The following is a 21,035-nucleotide window of genomic DNA, read 5'->3' on the forward strand; positions in this document are numbered from 1 at the left end:
GAACAGAATCACACCACTCAGTGACATGAATCCTGAAATCTGTTTACTAAGAACGATGGGTTTATTGCAGGCATAGCAGTTCTGTGCTAGTATTTTATTCCTGCCACACAGACATGCACCCTGTGTGCCACTCAGGGCTCTGTCCCCTCCAGGCTATCTTAGCCTGGCACACTGAACCTGGGGAAACAAGACACATCCAGTCTCTGCCTTATGGAGAAGCCTTAGCCCCAGCATGTGGCATTTGCTCCTCAGACTTAGCCTTTTTCATTTCGTTGGACTGGATTTTCCCTGAGGAGCTATTTCTTAACATTCTTCTACACTCTAGATGCGATTGTCAGCATAAGCTGCCAGTGGGCTCTCTAAATCCACCGCCTCAGGTGGATCTCCCAGTCTTTCTCCATACCTACTGGCAGCAGCTGTCACTGGGATTTCTGATATGCTCTGGCCTCTTGCCAAATGTGTTACAAAAATGTGCAGTTAGCCAGAGTTTCAAAACAAAGTTCATCTATTGCTCTTTAATGGTTTTTGGCTGTACTGAATTATTCTTGTCAGTTAGAGCTGGGCAGGTACACTCAAGTTTCATCTGGGTGATACTTTCAGGTAGACTCCATCCAGTGACACAAGAAGTCCATACTACAGTTAATAAAACAACCTACATTCAGCAGGGAATATAAAAATTGTAGGGGGTATTCCTTTACACTCTTACTGATTATACTTAATTTTTAGTTTTTATATGGAATAGTCGCTTGCTAGATACCCATCTTTGCACTGTATATTAAATATATCCATATTAAAATATAGTTAAACAGAAGTTACTCATTTTTGACAAAGTGTTTTTGAAAATTAATGAAAATCAGTGAGAAATTTATTTCAATGACCTTCTTGAGAGCTAAGGACTAACTACTGGAATAGCGTTCCTTTCAAAGAAACATAACTTCTAGTTATTCAAAGCACCATTGAGCATGTATTATTTCAAGGGTGAAAGAAGTTACTTTTCTTTTCCCTTTCTATTCACTTGCAATGTAGTCTCAAGTTCTAGGCTAACATTAAGGGATTGATATAATGAGGCTTATTTTATAGTTGAGCTCTTTAATCCCTTTACTTTATGGTATCTATTTAATACTGTTGACCTACCCTATCCCAAATGAATTATGGCCTAATGCTATATTGCTTCAACTTTGCTTTAAATTATCAGAAGATGGAAGTTTTGTCATCGTTGATTAAATGAGTCTTGAATCTGTTTTCTCTAGCAGATAAATCTGATTGCATTCTTAGTGAAAGAGGATAAGCCTGGTTCATAATGCCTTCGTTTAGTGCAAGATTACAATCTGTTTCATTTAGTAATGTGTTTATTGTTATGCATTTAGTGTCAACAATATTAGCAAAACTAATCTTGTACAGCTTATTGGATTCTTGCTTCATTTTTAATGGGTCATAGCATTTGGAAGCATCACATGTATTTGAATAGCAGCATTAGATGCAGGTGACAGTAAGTCAGAAATTAGTTTTCTTAGTGCTATAGTTATCTATGTTTTAACTCACCTGGAGTGTCAATGAAAATGACAAAACAAATGTAGTTAGGTATATGTTCTTTTCTAAGTGAAGCAGGAAAGAACAAAAATTAGTCTTATTATTTAGTATATTGTCCAAAATGCAGAATTTTAGATGTCAGTTCACTGTGATAATTTTATTGTTACTCTGAGTTGCTGTGTCTGTTTTCACTTGTTCTTGATGTGGGTCCTTTCCATGGGGTGCAGTGCTCCAGCAACAGACTGATCCAGCATGGTCCCCTGTGGAGTGACTGGTCCTGCCGGAAGCCGGCTCCAGCGCAGGTTTTGCATAGTGTCAAAGCCTCCTTCAGGCATTCAACTCTTCTTTTATGGGGTCCTCCGTGGGCTGGAGGTTGATCTCTGCTCCACCTTGGACCTCTCTGTGAGCTGCAGGGGCACAGCTGCTTCACCATGGTTTTTACCACAGGCTGCAGGGGGATCTCTCCTCTGGTACCTGGAGCAGCTCCTCCCTCTCCTTCTCCACTGACCTGGGTGTCTGCAGAGCTGTTTCTGTCACATATTCTCACTTGTCTTCTCTGGCTGCAGTTGCTTCTGCTTAGTATCTTTTTTTCTCCATCTTAAATATGTCATCCTGGAGGCACTGCCAGTGTTGGTGTTGGCCTTGGCCTTGGTCAGCAGTGGTGGATCTCTCTTGAAGCTGTCTGGAATTGGATCTCTGAGACATGCGGGAAACTCCTGGAAGGTTCTCACAGAAGCCATTGCTGTAGCTCCTCACTACCAAAACCTTGCCATACAAACCCAAAGCAACTTTATAATAGTGACACTACAGAAAGAGGAACCCAAGAAAAGTTCAGATTTGTTCTCTGGTTATTTTTACAAGGGAATTGAATAATAGAGACCCGTCCTTTTCAACAGTTCTATATATACAAAGTACCTTTTCCCACTTCATTGAAAAAAATCTCAACTGTCTTTATTCTTCTCTCCTTTCACATGCTGCAGATTATCTTTTGTGCCTTTAGACAATCCTGGTACTCACATATTTCTGTATATAATTTCTTAATTGGGGATTTCTGCTAAATGTAGATATAATAATATAATGGTGGACAGTGAAAAACTAGCCCTGAGTAAGAGACTGAGCTGGCTGCAAACAAACTAGTATGTCTCCTCAGCTCACTGATGTGTGAAGACACTAGCTCATATTGCAGTGGTGGCATAATTGCATGCAACTTTTACTGGAGTTGGGGTAAATAGCGCTTGCCATTCGGCTTTGGGAATAAGCTTGTCTGTTGCTCAATGGGAAATTGTGTTCCACTGCTCAGTATTGATACAGTGAAGCAGCATGGTAGCAACCTCACCATATGGATATGTAGCTTACGCAACTGATTGAATTCAACTCTTCTAGAAACAGATGATGTTATGGTTCTTGCCTCCCAAGCTATTTAAAAAGGGTGGTTTGTTGTTCTTTTAGTAAAAAGGGTAGACAAAGTGCTTGAGCTATTTTCTGTAATCTTTCTTTCAATCGTTGTTCAGACGCACCTCCTGGTGTTCGAGCAAAATCATGGTACACTCCTTTTGTATTGCATTTTCTAGTAGCACATACACATTGAGTAAATAAAAGCAAACAACATAGTGGGTAGCCAAATGTTATGGTGCAATACTTTAATATCATGCTGCATCCAGAATTTTCAAGCTTTTGTTTACAGCTTTAACCAGTTGCTCTTGGAGTGATAAAATGAAGTAGTAATCTGTATCTTTGAAATGGTCAAAAGTCTTTTCTTTCTGCTGTTATTTGTATTTATGAATCTATTTGGGTTTTGGATCAGGTTGGGATATCTAATTACCAAACAAATTTGCACTTGCTGTTAAAAAAAAGTAGAACAATGAAATTACTTTCCTAAATTAAAAATAAAGTAATTTATCAATCCTTTTGTGATATGTTCTTCAACCATTATGTGTAACTTTGCAAACTTCTGTGATAAAATGATAAAATAGTGGGACGAGTAGCCTGAAATTATAAGAAATAGAGCACATTTTAAACCTTTTGTACAAATTATTTGCTAGGATGCAGTGCCTCTTTATTACAGAAATGTCCTTTGGTAACTCATTAATTAGGCCTTTCACTTTCAAAGAAGGTATCTACATTCTAGCACAAAAAGGCTAGGATATGTTTAGTTGACTAACATCTCTTCAAATTAGAAAAATCAGACAATACACAAAAGGTGAAATTAGGGTCCAAAAATTTGTCCCTGTCAAGGAGTTGCCTGACTTTTGCACACAAATGTGGGCATAAAGTAGTCATCATAACAGATTTTAACTTTAATATATATGTGCTAGCTCCTCCAATTTCCACCCTATACTTTTAGTTAGACATTTCTAGTTTTTCAGGTTACCTCTTCCACTGTTATAAGCATAACAGAGCTGGTGTTTTCCAGAGAGGTGAGTTTAGTGCCAGTGAAAAGTGTTGAATTTGCAGCTCTGGAGATGGATTTTCTCTCTCTAGTAAGCAAATGCCATTTCAAAAGCAGCACCATAAAAAAAATTCCCAGGCAATCAAATAGCTCCAGTCTTGGCTTGAATGGATAAACCTGTAGTGACAGAAGATATTTAGCTTTATAGCCATGCACTGCTGAGTACAAACCTTGTAAGGATGTTTACTGTCAAGTAAAAAATGCTTGGTCTGCTTTGGAGAAAGGAAATGTCAACGGTTTATTTTTTGGATGTTTTTCAAAGACAAATTGATGCTCATGGTCCCTTACAAAATAATACCTGACCATCTCTTCTGGCATCAATTCAGTTGCCACATCTGCTGGGTGCTGGGCTATAGAAGATGGTTCTTGATCTGTATGTAAACTGTGGTTTTTTCCTACATCATAGTGAGATATCATGCAGTTTTTACATAGACTTTTAAATATTTTTTGACTACTTCATTATAGGGGTGAAAATCTACTCACTGTTTTTTATACCAATTTTAGTTCACTAGTGCTATGAATTAGATAAGCAATGAGGAATGCTTTTGATCTGGTCTTTTAAGTTAAATCTTTGTGAAATAAATGAGGTTTTTTTTACAAGTTGACCATGTTCTTCCACATTAATAATTTTTCAGTCCTCTCAGGTTTAGCAGTGGCAAGGAGGCAGGTTATTTCCATTCAGTCCTTTTTCATAAAGAAGGCTTGATAATACTGATTTTTTCAAATTAACTATAATGTGCAAAATCGTCTGTCTTTTCTCTGCAGAATAATAGCAATATAAAAGGACTAGAGAATCCTAAACTGACAAGTATTACAGATTAAATTTTCTGTCCAATTTTTTCCCATTCAGTTCAGCTTAAATAACTGTGGTGGCTTGAACATCACTGAATTTATAGAGTGAAGGAATAAATGGAATAAATAAATAAATGGAAGCATGTTGACAGTGTGCTGCTTGATTAGCATTTGGGTCACAAAGTGGTGTAACTTGCTGATCTTTTTAGAGAAACTGGCAAGTGGTAGCAAGATGCAAGATATAAATTCACAGTGTTTTAACTGATACTAGGAAAGGTCAGCAGTAAATCTTACATCAGATTTCTGAAGAAGTCAATAGGGTTTCTAGAAGATTAATTAATTCTATAGAGTGGGACTTAAACAGAGTGGTACCTTAGCAACTGTATATATTTACATGTGGATAAGGTCACCTTATATCTGAGAAACATTCACTTTACTGATACTTCTGTATAATTATAATGATTTATCCGCAGCTCAGGACCAGTGTTAAAATTTACATGTGATAATTTTAAATGTAAGATAGGCTGTCTTTTCTCTGAGCTGCTGAAAATAATTAAGCTGTATGTTGTGTAAGTGTTAGGAGAGACTAGGTTCTTTACAAAATATATTTTGTCTACACATTTTCATCTGGTACAGTTGATAGCTACTTCCTTTTCATTGTATAGTCTAGTAGATTCCATCAGTGTCATGGCTGATTCCAGGCCAAATCCACTTCTTTAATTTATGGTGGCTGAGAAACAGCAATTAGAGATTTATGTTTGCTGAGGCGTCTTGATACTGTGTGACTCAGCAGGATGCTTCCGTGCCTTGTTTTCCCTGCTGCACAGACCTTTGGAAGCACTGAGGCTGAGTCCATATAGCTTTGCTTTGTCACCCTTTTTAGCACCTTCAGAGATGGAGATTCTTTACTGGAGGGATGAAAATTTGTGAAGCCTGAGGAGGTCTCAGTAGATGTAATTGCTGCCTCTCTTCCCTTTCACACAGTGGTTAAAATTGCTTCTCTTGTAGCAGAAGGAAAATCAGAGCTATGTCAATCCCCCAGAACCCAGGTGACAGATTGCTGACATCAGATCTGGCTTAGGGAAAGTGACTTTACTTTCTCTTGGGAAGCCTCCTACAAGAATTTTATGAGTGTGTATTTGTTGAAGCTGTGATGTGCTGTTACTAATATTTCTGCCATGGCATCTCCTTTGCCTGTCATAGTGAAGTGTAGGTTTGCTGATCTGTGCTAAGTATATCACTTTGTGTCACTTTTAATTCTGGAGATGTACTTAATGGTGTGCCACAAAGGGAATAGTTTAGTTTGTCTAAGTGTGATTCAGCCTGAGGTGGGAGAACTGATTTACTTAAGGAATGGAGACTGTGTTTATGGCTGTGGGTTTCTGCTTGCTAAATCTGATTCAGAAAAATGTTCTTCTCTTCCTTTCCTCCCATGTATATTCTTTCTGGATTCTTTTGGGAGGCTTTTTTTTTTTTTTACTGGGTCCTCATTATGTAAAAAGTACTGCAAACTTCTTTTAGTAACTGCCACAGTGAATGAACAGTCTTCCTGGATCACCAGCTCTTGTTTTCTGACACATAATACAGTTATAATAATCTGTCATTTCAAATCAATGCTGTTCTAGAAAACAATCCACGTTACCTGAATGAAAACTTACCCTGTTTATGTCTTCAACTATTAGTTAGACAGCTACTGTAAAAAAAAAAAAATTCTCATAACAAAAGTGTATTTGTGTGGTAATTTCAGTAAATATGGGTGCCAGACCTGCAGCCATTGCAAAGAAGCCAGCTACCAAACATTAACATATTAATCATTATCACTCTAATGTTGCTAAATATCATGAATCCATTAAGAATTGTTAATTTTGTTCCTTACCTGCCCTGATAGGTTAAAATAAATACATATTTTCTGTAAGTAAGATCATCAGCTCATTAAAAAAGGGAAGTTTAGACAAGAAATTGAACTGAAATTACTTCAAAGGAAAATCCAGATACAACCTTTAATATAATTGTAGCAATGTTTGTCACCAACTTAGATAAAAAAAAATTAATTGTTTCAAAGTCATACCTTAATATTTTTTGGTTTAGTTTTGCTAACATTCAAAATCCAAGTGAAATTGTTGATGTTCTGTTTTTGTTCCCTTGCAGGAGTAACAACTGTGTTGACAATGACAACACTAAGCATCAGTGCTCGAAATTCACTCCCCAAAGTAGCATATGCAACAGCTATGGATTGGTTTATTGCTGTTTGTTATGCATTTGTATTCTCTGCATTAATTGAATTTGCAACTGTAAATTATTTCACAAAACGAGGATGGGCCTGGGATGGAAAAAGTGTAGTGAATGATAAGGTAAGTCCTAAGGAAATAGTCCTATTTCTAGTCAATTTCCTAAACCAGCTCTAATATATTGTTTTGATATTTTGCAATATATAAAAAAATAAAAAGATGCTTTAAATCAAAAGAATGTAGATGTATTTTCTGTCCTGAACAGAAATATATCTACTCCTTTTGTAGCTAATCTTACTTGGTTTCACTAATCCAGATTTAGTTATCATGAACTTTTTTTTTTTTTGGGAACTGTCTTGTCTTGTTTTTTGACTCCTCAGATACAACTGTTTATCTGGTTATTCATGAAATTTAATCCAGATTATATTGGTTGATCACTTTTTAAATTTTTTTAAATTCAATTGAGATGGAAATAAGAAAAAAACCCCCAGAAATATATAATGTATATTAATCTTCATGGTACATAAGGTTTAGGAAAACAAATTAATGTCCATATATGTAAGGACCATGAATAACAAAATCTAGAGCTTCTGAGCATTTCCAGTGTTCTGAATCCTATCCCTAATCATAGGTAAACATTAATTTTAAAACTAATTTAGATAGCAAATGTACAAAATTCTTCACCTATGATGTATTGATGCTTTGAGTACACAGAAACACAGTCACACCTTAATTTTCTGGTCTTTATAGTGGTGTAGCCATGATAACATGAAGAAGTTTTAACCTGATAGAATTTCTCATTTCATGAAAAGAATGAACTGGTGATACACCTAAATTTGTGTATTTGCAGTTTAGAATTGGAATAACACAGAAAAAATATTAAAGCTCACTTGTTTTGACTGACTTAATATATTATATAATTTTGTCCTTTCCCAGTCCTTGATTTTACCAATGAAAACAGATTTCTTCTAACAAATACATAGATTTCTGTGATTCTTCTTAAAATTAGGATAGAATTTTATTTGCTTCCTAAATGATTATAGTAAATGTGAAGCAGGATTCATTAACTGATTTCTCATCATTTTGAATGCATAAAGAAGCAAAATGTTCAGTCAATAGTAAAGAAGAATGAGAGGAAATGTACATTCTTCATGATTCCCTGTAACTTCTGGAATGGCATGAACTATCCATAACTTCAGGATCTGTTACCTCCTGCTAGAGGTAGATACCAAATTACTGCAAGTTTATCATCATGTCATGAGTGAAGCTTTTCAGACTGGCACATTTGCCCTGGCATTGTAAGAATGTAGGGAGCCCTTACAAACTCTCTGATCATCCTTTGTTTATTCCTTTAAAGTTGTACAACCGTGTTGTCTCATGATCTTAGGAGTGGCAACTGTTTAACAGCTAGGCAGTATTCCTTCCCTAGGAGTGACAATATTATCCATTACATTCTAAGATTTACATACCATTCACATGTCCAGTTCTCTACTTTCTTCAAACTGACTTAACAAAACCCTAAGCTTTTAACATAGTCATAGTTTCTCATACAAAAATATAGTTCAGCTTTATTATGCAGGTCTCATTAATGGTATTACAGATACCTTTTAAAAACGCTAATTGCGTCTGAAAGGAGGGACTTATAGATGAATTAAAGTGTTCCGCATAATTTGATTTGGTAATTTGCTCTTTTTTCTTGCTGAATGCATCTGTACACCTAAAGCCAGGCTTACTCTTCACCAGTTAGAATGAAATATGTTTCCTCAGTGACAGTCGTCTGTATTCACATTATATGCAAATTCTTGTCTAAGTGCTGTTGACATGGAATTTGTCTCACGGGAAAGCAGGTGCAGGAACAAGCTACATATTTGATCAACTGTTTTCCACACTCCAGTCAATAAGGAACAATGCTGAATTCCCAACTGATTCCCAGATTCTCTTTTTATGTGACACCATCTCCTAAGACAAGGCACCTAAGACAAGGCATTTTGGGCACAACATCTAACCATGAAGATCTTATCAAGATTTTTAGATGGCCCAGATAAATATCAAATTGGATGTAATTTAAAACCACAATTGCAAATGGAGTAGATGCCTCCCAGTGGAAGTAAAAAATTGAAATGCACGTGTATGAGAAATGTCACAAGAGTTCTCTTACTTGTGTCACTTCCATTAGATTAAAAATCAAAACAAACCAATACAGCAGCTGATGATTTCTTATATGATCCAGAAGTTAACTATTTCTTCATCTGCTTAATTCTGTATTTCGTGGAAGAGATTGACTAAATCTATTATTTATTTGCTTGTCTCTAAATTATATACATATATTTTAAATGACATAATATTATTGTATTGTATTTTATATATAACTAATATATGTTATATCTATTTAAATAATATATATTGCTTCCTGAGAAACTGCCTTCCATTCTTTCCTGTAGGTTATTAGAAATTCCTCAGTTTGAGATTGCTGCAAAGCACTGGACCAATTTATAGCATTATAGTTTTATTGCAGAGCTAGTTTGTGAACCTATGTAGAGGTCTAAAACCCCAAGCCTGAATTCACTCCCTAACATCCCTGTGTCCATGTGTACACATGGACTCTCCATTGAACTGCCCCTGGTTAAAGTTTAGCCCTTCAAAAGCGTACACAATCCTATAACAACACAGAATTGGTGGAGTTTGGACTTGATCTCTGGAGATCATCAAATTTATCTCCCCTAGTGCAAGCAGGGTCAGCTAGGGGTGGGTGCTCAGGGTCATTGTCAAGATATTTTTTTTAATATCTTTGAAGATGAAGGTTTCACAGCCTCTCTACGTTACCTGTGCCAGTGCTAGGTCATGCTCACAGTAAAAGTTGGAAGGTTTTTTATATTTAAGTGGAATATTCTGTATTTCATTTTGTGCTCATTGCTTCTTGTTCTTCCACTAGATTTCACTGGGAAAAGTCTTATATCTTCTTTATTCTCTCCCATCAGATATTTATATACATTGATAAGATTCCCCCTGAGCCTTCTCTTTTCCAGGCTGAACAGTCCTAGCTCTCTCGGCCTTTTATATTTCAGATGCCTCAGGCTTTAAATCATCTCTGTGGTCCTTCACTAGACTAGTTTCATTACATCCATGTCTCTCTTGAACTTGGAAGCACAGAATTGGATCCAGCACTCCAGATGTGCCTCACCAGAGCTGAGTTGAGGGGAATGATCCCTTCCCTTGCTTGGCTGGGAACACTCTCTGTAATGCAGCCCAGGAGGCTGTTGGCCTTTGTTTCTGTGAGGGCTCATTGCTGGCTTGTGTTAACCTTGGTGGCCACCCAGACCCCCAGGCTTTTTCTACAAAGCTGCTTTCCAACCCGTTAGCCTCAACCTGCAGTGGTGCATAGCTTATTCCTCCCCAGGTGCAGGACTTAAATTGCCTTTTTCTGAGCATCATTAAATTATTTTAATTCCATCCCACTCTTCTTCTACAGTTTTTTAGGTTCTTATTCCTGTTTTCATCATTGTTATGCATTTTTTAAAACAATAATCTATGAATAACCCTAGAAATAGTTCTAGGGCTAAATCTCAACTCAGTTCTACAACTATCAGTCTGGAGTCCTTAATTCACTTGCAATCTCTTCCTGATCTTTCTGTATGTGTGTCTATGTATATATATGTGTAAACACATTTCTCCAGAGTCTCTAAAAAGTGTACACCCTTAACTGAAATTCATTTATTTATTAGTGGTATGTTATGACATGTCCAAATAATAGTGATGTTAGTTTTATGTGAGAAATGTGGCCTAATTTTAATTTTACTACAATGACGGATAATTTTCACAGAAAACATTGTAAAGACCTTGCAATTCTATTGTAAGGAGATAGATGCAAAGCCACTACAGAAAGACCAACTCTTTTCCAGTTATGCTTACAATCACAGTAACAGAGACTTCTTCACATAACTTCGGTTGGGCATTTGATGGTGCAAGAGCAATCTTATGTCACCTCAACCTTCTTTTTGGATAGACTGGAAATGTCTTTCTTTATATCTGAATTTTTCAGTATGGTGCTATTTTAATATGCTCACTTGTTTCTTTTACTTTTGAAATTATGTTTTACTAAGTCTATTCTGGCAAATATACATGAAATATTTAACTTCCTGCTGTCTTCCAATAGAAAAAAGAAAAAGCATCTGTCATTAAGAAAAACAATGCCTATGCAGTGGCTGTTGCCAACTATGCTCCAAATATTACCAAGGACTCAGTGCTACCAACCATCTCCAAGAGCGCTACAACTGCAGAACCCAACAAGGCAAAACCAGAAGCGAAGCCACAAGAAGCAAAGAAGACATTCAACAGTGTTAGCAAAATTGACAGAATGTCTAGAATAGTGTTTCCAGTCTTATTTGGTACTTTTAATTTAGTGTATTGGGCTACATATTTAAACAGGGAGCCTGTCTTACTTGGCTTTGCGCCATCAACCTAAAAGCTGACTTGCACTGAGGACTTCAAGCATCATTCTAATCAGATAGGTTGTTCGCTATGTACAGTCCGACTAATAACTGCTAATCTGTGAACCATTATGTACAGTGTGTATATAAATGTCTTGTCTGTGTGTCTCCAAAGGAGGGACACAGCGTTAATTCATGGGTCTGTAAACAGATAGCACCCATGGCAAATACAGCCAGCTCTTTAAAAGTTAAACCCAGGGGACTTCTGTTAAACTAGGATTCAAATATACAGAATTATATTCTCTCCATACAATGAAATGAAGATGTGATCCTACATAATTATTTAGGAACAGTATTTTTTTAATTTAAAGTTAAAATATTTTTCTATAAAGGAACTAATTCTACTTTAGTGAAAGAAACTGTCATTTAAAAAAGTGATTTTTTTAAAAAGGTGTAATTGTTTCATACAATAGCAGTACCCATGTACATAACAGAGTACGGAGGTCGTGCAGTTCTGCTCTTCACAAACATTCTGGATACTAGTTAGATTGAAGAGGTAGTAAACACTACTATATGGCAAAAGCCACAGGTTTCTTGCTTTTGTCCTCTTTGAAGTTTTTAATAAATTAATCTAATTGATTTCAGGGAAAAGGGTTAATCAAGTTCAGTATCAACCAACTTCTGCTAGTGAGATACTTGTTCTTTTCACTGTTTTATTTATTTGATGTTACTAAGCTGGGTTGTCTGGTTCAGCAAAGCAGGATTTTATTTTTATTTTTGATTTTGTTCTTAATTGGATTATTTTCAGGTTTATAAAAGCACTCAGAAATCTTTCAGGGTTAAGTTTATCAGTAATATAATATACTTTTTTTCTTTGTTTAATGTTTTCCTAAAGCCTGCCATTAAAATATTTACCTGTATTTGTCCCAGGAAGCACTGTTTTCAAGAGAGACAAGAACCATGATTTAATTTCAGGAAATTGTCCATAAAATAAAAATTACTGCTGCTTTTGTAAATTGCAACTTTACATTTCGCTGACATAACTTTACAACAACTTTGTATACTAGAAATGATTTTGCTAAGATTTGAATGTTATTTTTTTAATAAAAGGTCATGCATCATCAGGCATCAACTGTATTTCATATACACAAATCTAACAAAATTGGATCTGCCATTGGCAATTTTATAAGAACATTTAATACTATCAGTAAAATTGTTTTTCATCTGAGCCTTTGCAAAGATTCTTTATGCCCCTAAAGGCCTGGTAAATCATAACATGAATAATAATTGTGTACTGTATTTAGATTTTAGTATACTTGGCCAATCAAAAATATTTTGATACACACATACATTAGCAGTTATTAGTTGACCTTTAAAAAAGATACACCTTTATGATGATGTCTTCTAGTAGAGACATATGTAGTCGTATAGTGTCATTTATTGCAGTTTTGTACAGTAACTTGAGTATAGTGCATAAAATAGATATGTTCAAAGTTTAAAAAAAGTTGTACAAATATTTCTAAAATCAAATAAAAGAGTATCTTAAGACATGGAAATGTGCTAAAAACAACGAAGAGAAACACTGCTTTCTTTTGCTGTTTTATTTTCTTGCTTTTTCTTTGCTTTTGATGTGATTCTGTTTTGTACTTTGTGTGACAGTTTAGATGCCAAGGTCACAAATGCATATTATAAATAGAATTAATAGTTAAGACAGAGTTGACATCAGTAAAATAAAGACATTTAGTAGGTTATAAAAGAAAGGGAGAAGCATGGGCAAGGTGTGTATCCCTTGAATTTCCTCTAATTAAACTGTCAGACTAAACCTTTCTCATCAACAGTAGCTTAAAAATGAGCACTTTACTCAGAACATTAAAATAAAAATATCCTTATTTTCATATATATTTATATGTAAATGTAGATCTTCCATGTAACATGGAGATGTGTGCAATAGTGTGATTATGAACAAAAGGCTAGAAGGCAAGCAATAAAAAAAAGGGTTTTTTCATGGTACAAGCATACATTTTTAAAATGTTTCATTTGTAAATTATAAATTTTCCCTTCAACATCACATTGTCCAGGTATGAATAAATATATAAATATGTACATATGTACAAATAATTGTAAATATTAGGACTGTAGAAAAATCCCTTCACTTTTAACTCTGTTTTTGGAAAAGGGCTCTGACTGTATAGTTTAATGGAAGCCCCTGCTAAAATGCTCTTGAACTTGAATAGCTCGATTATGTTTTCTGTGGCTGAGGTCTCCTTCCTGTGACCTAGTGAGAGTTCTTACCTTATGTTCACATCAGCAAGATCTAGGGACCCTCCCAACCTCACCAGACTGGGGTATGAGAAACAGAGGTTTGTTTTTCACCCTTGGCTACATCCCAGGTACTCAAACCCTTCACAGGGCTGAAACTGTTGTGTATTTCTCCAAGCACGACACTGTATAGTCAGAACTCTCCCCATGCCAAATATGAGTGTGCTCAGTCATGTCAAATTACCTGATAAGGAAGGGTTTTGCATCCTTATCCAAGAATGGACCTCCTCAAAGGTTTTTAAAAATAAAGTCTTCTCCAACAAGGCTTGTCTGGAAAATAACATCTGAGTAACTCAGAGCTGCATGCAAAAAGCATATCTTCAGTTTGCACAAGAAGCCCGATGCTGTCTCTTGTTAGTCAGCTCTGCTGCTACCACTTTTATTGGGTACAACCATTTTTTCACTCACTGACCCTTTTCTCTACACTTGCTTGAGTTGGTAGAAAAAAAAAGGTGTTTCTCACATGCTAAAGTTACATTTATTGCCCACTTACATAGAAAAGTAGGCATACTATATAAACTCATTTAAAAAAAAACATTTAAAATATTTACATGCAGTTATTGTGGGCATCAGCAAGGCTTTTAAATGGGCATGCACCAGAAAATTTAGTTAGTTGTTCTACATTAAAGCAAACTCCTTCTAGGGAAGAAGGAGTATGCTTTACTGTTTCACTGCTGAAACATTTACAGTGGGCCAACTGAGTACACGTATGTTGCAAATTTGTAGGACTTCCAACTGGATAAATGAATATAAATGTAAATATTTACGTGAATGGGAGCCTCGTGCAAAGGATACCAGAATACAAGAGTTAGGCCTTATTTTCATTTAGAATGAATCTGTGTCGTTTCATTTAGTATAGAATCTGTGTCTGGGATTTTAAAGCTAATGTCACAAATTTACGTGCCAAATATCTAGAGGTTTCATATAATTTGAGTAAAACTTGCAGGTCTTAAAAAAGTGGGGAGAATGAGTGAGAAAATGCAAGTCACTTCTCTATCAAAGACTTGCACATGGAATCTGCCAGTGAATTTTTTGGTTGACATATTAATCTAATTTACTTCTCCCATTATTCTTGGGTCAGCGTGTCATATTTTATGGCTTAAGAAATTATTAAAATAAATACATAGATAAAACATTGTGGTAAAGTTAGATTGGAATTACAGTAATTCTAAATTAAGTTTATGAAATAGGCTTCCAGTGTAGTACTGGGGCACATACTTCTGGATGCATGTCTCAGTTAATTTAACAGTAATTTATAAATCAGCGTGAAAACTAGAGATCAGCACAGTTTATCAGCCAGAGTTGTCTGCTGGAGATGTTGTGGCAGAAGAGTGGCTTTGAAACTTCTCAGTTATGCTGTGGCCAATTAAATTACCTTCACCTGCCATATCTGGGCTAATTCAACTTGTTAAATGCTGCATTGTTGAGCATCTTTTAAAAAAATATTATGGTAGGTGTTCTGAGATATGAGCTTTAGTTTGGGAGACAACTCATACCACTGAACATTATTCTAAATTAAGGAGCCAATTTGCCCATATAGTCACAGGAAAGAGCATCTAGACACCAAACAGGAGCCTTACTGAATCACCTTCTCTTCCCAGTGATTACAGATAACATACAGGGTAGTGAGACTTTTCAAAAGTGACCAAAATCTGCCTGCACGAAATCAACCAGAAGCAGCAGGGAGGAGGTAGGGGTGTATGGGGGAGGAAAAGAGAACACACAAATGGCTTTGTTACCATGGCAGTGGAATGTGAGATAACTGAGGAAGAAGTCACTGAGGGAGGTAATGTGTATTTTTGTTTCAGCTTCAGTTCTGAGCCTTCATTGCCACATTTGAGTTGTGGGACAGTAACTTCTAGAGCACATAAACTGGAAATACTTGTATAATTCTGCTGAACTTGGGGGACATGAGTTGTGCCTTTGAAAGTACTGACAGCTTTGAGAAAAGACCATGCAATGCTGTGTGTCTCCTGCTGTTTGGGACATCTTGGGTGGAGGGAGAAAAGAAGCTTCAGAAATTAAGTAGAATTTTGTTAGTTCTACGCTTTGTTTTCTTAAGAAGCGTGGCTTTCACTTAAGCACAGAGAGTCAGCATTCCTCCTCCATACCTCTCATTCCTATTGTGAAAGCTTTGTAGTGCACAAGTTTTGCCTTGGCCTTCACAAAATAGATGAAGTCTATGCTGCTGAACGTTTCCATTTCTAAGAAATTTGCATGAAAGATTATTTGAATGTGGATACGAAGCTATCATCATCTATGCCCGATTATGTGTAGACACATAATGCTAAAATTTATAAAGCCATGCAATGAGTTTAGAAGTAGAGGAAGAAAACATTTTAAAATAAACCCAGTAATTTAAATAGCTTCATTTAAAAAACACAGAATATGATAATTGTACGAATGTCTAAACATATCTAAATAGAGTGTGGTATAATTTCATGTCACATGTAAAGATTTTGTCTTAAACACATTAAAATGCCAAAATACTTAGGTGAAATTATGTGAAAGTCAGTTCACACTTCAGCCTTGAGTAAAGGCAATTGTCCTTTATAAAGCAGTGATAGGATTCCTTCCATCTTCTCCCAGCAACAGTGAAGCTCCTGCTAGAAAGCTCTTAGTGTGCAAAACAACTTCAAGTTACGTCCCTTTAATATCTCAATTTTTCTTTTTTCTTTTTTCTTTTTAGTCAAGGAAACTTCCTCCACCTCATTTCTCTAGATGACCCAAACTCCCTAACAAATAGAACTTTTAATTATTTTCTAAATCCAATTATTAATTACAGCCATCTGAGTATCAGTGAGGAACTTTAGGTCTTTAGTACTAGAAGTTAGAGGCTCAAAACTTTGTTTCAATATACGGCTTTTGTTAATCACATAAAATGTTTTTTTTTCCCTCTACTTTAAACCACTTAATTTTCTAGATTCAGATCTTTCTCAGTGAATCTTTTAACTCATGTTTTTGGAGTCTGTGATTATATCTTACTGGAAAAAGGACAAACTTTGAGGGCTTGACATCTCTGATGGAGATCAGGGCAAAATTTGCACTGAATTTAAAATAAAACTTGTCCACATCCTCATCATATTTATCAATGAAGTAGGTAAGGACTTTTACAGAAGAGGAGTACACCTAACAGTACACCTGGGCTCTCCTTTGGATATGGGTTGTCAGTTCTTTAATCCATGAAAATAAGCCCTTAAAAGAAGTGTCAACCATACTGAAATATAGGAGTTTATGTCTGGTTTATTCTTGGTATTTATTAATGCGCTTTAAGAATATTGTGAAAGTGCTGTAAGTTAGGATGAGGTGATAACACTAACAAAAATGAATTTGGAGGATATTTTAAAATATGCAAGATGATGTATACTCTTCCTCTAGTTGGAGTTGGAGTCTACATAAATATATATGATTATATTTTTATTGTTGGATAATTTAAAACTTTTATTTTGCTTTCAAATTTTAATTCTTTACATAACGTTGTGAATACTTCACTTGATAAGGTGTTCTGGAGTGTTTCCTTACGCATTCAAGGTTTTTAATGACTGCAATGACTGCTTTCATTCATCTGATATTAAAAGAGGTGAGCTTCAACGGGTTGAAGAGTTATATTTTTTTTCCAATACTTCATCCATCAAACTATGCCATTGAGGATGGATGGAAATAGTGAATGGAACAAGATATTACTTTGATCAACTGCTTTTGATATTCTTTATTAGATGTTCATTTTGGCTGACTTTATCAGTTTATAGGCTACTGTAGCTTAGCAATAGCACGGAATGCAATGCAGTATTTTACATCTATTAGAATACATATGCACCGTATCTATAAACTGTTAAAAAATCAGTTCCTAAACTGCACCCCTTCACCCTCTCCCCTCCAAATAGTCACTTTATTAAGAAACAATTGAAGGCACTTTAATTTTAATGGAAGTGATTACACTAAATGTTGTTATATTTGATTGAAAAAAATAGTAAAAATGAAGTGGGCTGTGAGTCATACATGTTGCGATTTCTCAGCTGGGCTGGAGTCAGAAAACATTTATGCATTGTATGACAAATCTACTTTAGTGAGTCACTTAGATGTGAAAGTGTATAGGACTTGGAAAACATGCACTCCCAGTATATTAAAAAGAAATAAGGAAATGGGAAGAATGAAACCAATCACTTTAAAATTAAACACCAATCAGATATGCACAGTAAGAAACTGCATGATAAATGTAAGTATACTTAACCTTGAACATCAATGTAATAAAATCTGCTGGGTGACAGTTTACTTATTTAGTAGGCTTCATAGTTATAAATAATTAAAGAGGATGATAATATTCTGTAATTTGTGACCTTGTTTTAACTGGGAAAATTGTTACTTTTCTAAAATGTAAAAGAAATAACTGGATTTATGTTTGAATGTGTCACTGCTTGCTGTTGAAGAATATTTATTAACCACATGCAAAATACTGCTTAACATTATCTTTTTGTACTTCTTATTAAAGTTAATTTAAATATAGCACATTTTGTATTTTTGTTTTTAATGCTTTGACAGCACAAATATTTAATTCCCTTCATGTCTTTTCTCTTAGGACTTGTGTGTGGGTTTTTCATTTTCTTGTTTTCAGACAACCCATTACAGCCTCTATGAAGGTGTTTTTTTATTAAAGACAGTATTTCCCACAGGAAACAAACAATACATTGGAAAGGAAATATTCTTCAGCTTGGTGAGAGTTTAACAGGTTTCCTATTTATATAATGAGAATACACTCATGTATTCATATTACAAATGACAATGTTTCATGCTTTCTGAAGGTTATAAAACATATTGCCGCTGGGTATACACTAGCCACCAGATGATGTGGAGCATAAGAAACCTCCTACCAGACAGCTTAACTCATCAGAGGGAGTATATAGGGTAACAAAGCTTACTTAGAAACAAACAAATGACTATACTGCTAGTAAGGTGTGGGTTTGGTTTTGGTTTTTTGTTTTAAAATGAGTGTTCTGAGTCCAAGTCTTTCAGTGGAAAAGCTATAAATTTTTCTGGGATGGCCATTTCTTTTCCTGTAAAGTCGCATCTTCTCACAACACATAAATGTTCATCTTGGATGATGAAGAACATGACATCCTTCTGTCCAAACTGGAGGCACGTGGATTTGAGAATGGACTGTATGATGGGTAAGGAATTGGCTGGATGGACACAGACAGAGAGCTGTGGTCTATGGCTCAATGTCCAGGTGGAGGCCGGTGACAAGACGTATCCCTCAGGGCTTTGTTTTGGGATTGATGCTCTTCAACATCTTTATCAATGACAGAATGAGATCCCAGTGCACCTTCAGCAAGTTTACAGATGACACAAAGCTGAATGGTGCAGGTGACACAATGGAAGTAAGGGATGTCATCCAGGGGGACCTGGACAAACTTGAGAAGTGGGCCCATGGGAACCTCATGAGGTTCAGCAAGGCCAGGTGCAAGGTGCTGCATCTGGGTTGAGACAGTCCCTGACATGAGCCCAGACTGAGAGATGTCATAGAAAACAGCCCTGCCGAGATGGACTTGGGGGTTCTCAGGGATGAAAATATGGCCATGACCCATCAGTGTGTGCTCACAGACCAGAAGGCCAGTGGCATCCTGGGCTACATCAAAAGAAGTTTGAGGGAGGTGATTCTCCCCCTCTACTCTGCCCTGGTGAAACCCCACCTCAAGTACTGTGTCTGGATCTGGGGTCCGTGGTACAGAAAAGAAATGGACATACTAGAGCAGGTCCAGAGGAGGCCACGAAGATGCTCAGAGGGCTGGGACACATCCTGTGAAGACAGGCGGAGAAAACGGGTTGTTCAGCCTGGAGAAGAGAAGACTGCGGGGAGATCTTGTTGTGATCTTCCAGTACTTAAAGGGGGCTTATTAAAAAGAGGGAGAGGGACTTTTTACATGGGCAGATAGTGATAGGACAAGGGGCAATGGTTTCAAACTAAAAGACATGAGATTTAAATTAGATGTTAGGAAGAAATTTTTTGCTCAGAGGGTGGTGAGGAACTGGCACAAGTTGTGGGTGCCCCATCCCTGGAAGTGTTCAAAACCAGGGTGGATGGGACTTTGAGTAACCTGGTCTAGTGGAAGGTGTCCTTGCCTATGGCAATTTATGGAGTGCTGAGGGATTAACAGCAATGCAGAAAATGGTCTAAAATATAGCATATTTTTTCAGGAAACTCTTAATCCAAAAATCAGACTGTAATGAATAAGGATTTAGTTTCAACAGTGTGCTTTATGTACAGATATGAAGCAAACAAGGACCTGACTAATATTTGCAGAGTTGACAAATCATATGGGAGAAGAAAACCATTTAACTAGATCCAGCATGGAAAACATTTTGAACAGTTGTCCTTTGCATTTGTGGTGGATAGGAGTGAGAGTAAAAGTGAAAGATGAATATTCATAGCATTTTAAATATTGAAAAGCAACTCTGCTTTCAAGTTCTTTGCAGATCTTTTGAGACCCTGGTATAAATTATTAAAGAGGAAGGAATTTGATGTCTTTTCAACTTTCCAAAGATTAGCATCACTTTTTGCTAATGCTGGACATGAGTGGCAAATACAAAGAATGTTACAGTTTTATGAAGAATACTGTTTTGTGTAGAGCAACACATTTAACTGCTGCACTCCTCCCCCACCCACAAAATCAATTGTTAATATTGGAGGTAGTAAGAACTGGCAGTAAAAATTGCCCTCAAGCTGTGGCTTGGCATATTGCTCTTAAACCTTTCTGATGGAACACATTTTCCTTCAGAACACCTTTCTGTTACTCCTTTCTACCACAGCCACCTGACACTAAACAGGTTACTGTTTTCAGAAATGACAGTGGTGGTAGTTTAGAGTCAACCATGCTTCAAGTTTCACTATAGGTAGAGTTCAGCTGTTTTTACTGCAGGTTTTGTACAACAGTCAGTGTTTCTATTTTTAAAAAAAGAATTCTGAAATCATTAGTACACCAGAAAAAGTGTCCAGTAATGAGCCAGTGATGAGGTGGTACTGAAAAATATCAAAGACTAGATCCATCTGGCAACTCTGCCATTTACCAGTGGTGAGAGTAACTTCACACCTCACACTAAGATACAGTATTAAAAAAAACCAAACAAAAAGAGTTGAAAAAACCCAGGGAAATATAGGAGGCTTCTGAAGTGCATTGATGACAACTTCCTGGTAGAGGTGATGGAGGAGTGAAGAAGGGGCGGCACTCTGCTGCAGCTCATACTTACAAAAGGAATGCACAGGATGTTAATGTGCAAGCCTTGGGTGACCATGAG

At 36.3% G+C, this 21,035-nt stretch overlaps 1 protein-coding gene across 1 annotated transcript in view; it reads left to right on the forward strand.

Moving 5' to 3' along the window:
* GABRA2 (gamma-aminobutyric acid type A receptor subunit alpha2) overlaps positions 1 to 18,248 on the forward strand; it is a 64,643-nt gene extending 46,395 nt beyond the window's left edge. Inside the window, exons 9-10 of the mRNA XM_042053052.1 lie at positions 6,920 to 7,122; positions 11,153 to 18,248. Of these exons, the coding sequence (XP_041908986.1) occupies positions 6,920 to 7,122; positions 11,153 to 11,461 (512 nt within the window). The 3' untranslated portion in view covers positions 11,462 to 18,248. The remainder of the gene's footprint in view (positions 1 to 6,919; positions 7,123 to 11,152) is intronic.
* Positions 18,249 to 21,035: the final 2,787 nt, after the last annotated feature.

Source organism: Corvus kubaryi, unplaced genomic scaffold (genome assembly GCF_017639235.1).
Source record: "Corvus kubaryi isolate FWS band 111438036 unplaced genomic scaffold, C.kubaryi_AGA036_p1.0 split1-131, whole genome shotgun sequence".
NCBI lineage: Eukaryota > Metazoa > Chordata > Aves > Passeriformes > Corvidae > Corvus > Corvus kubaryi.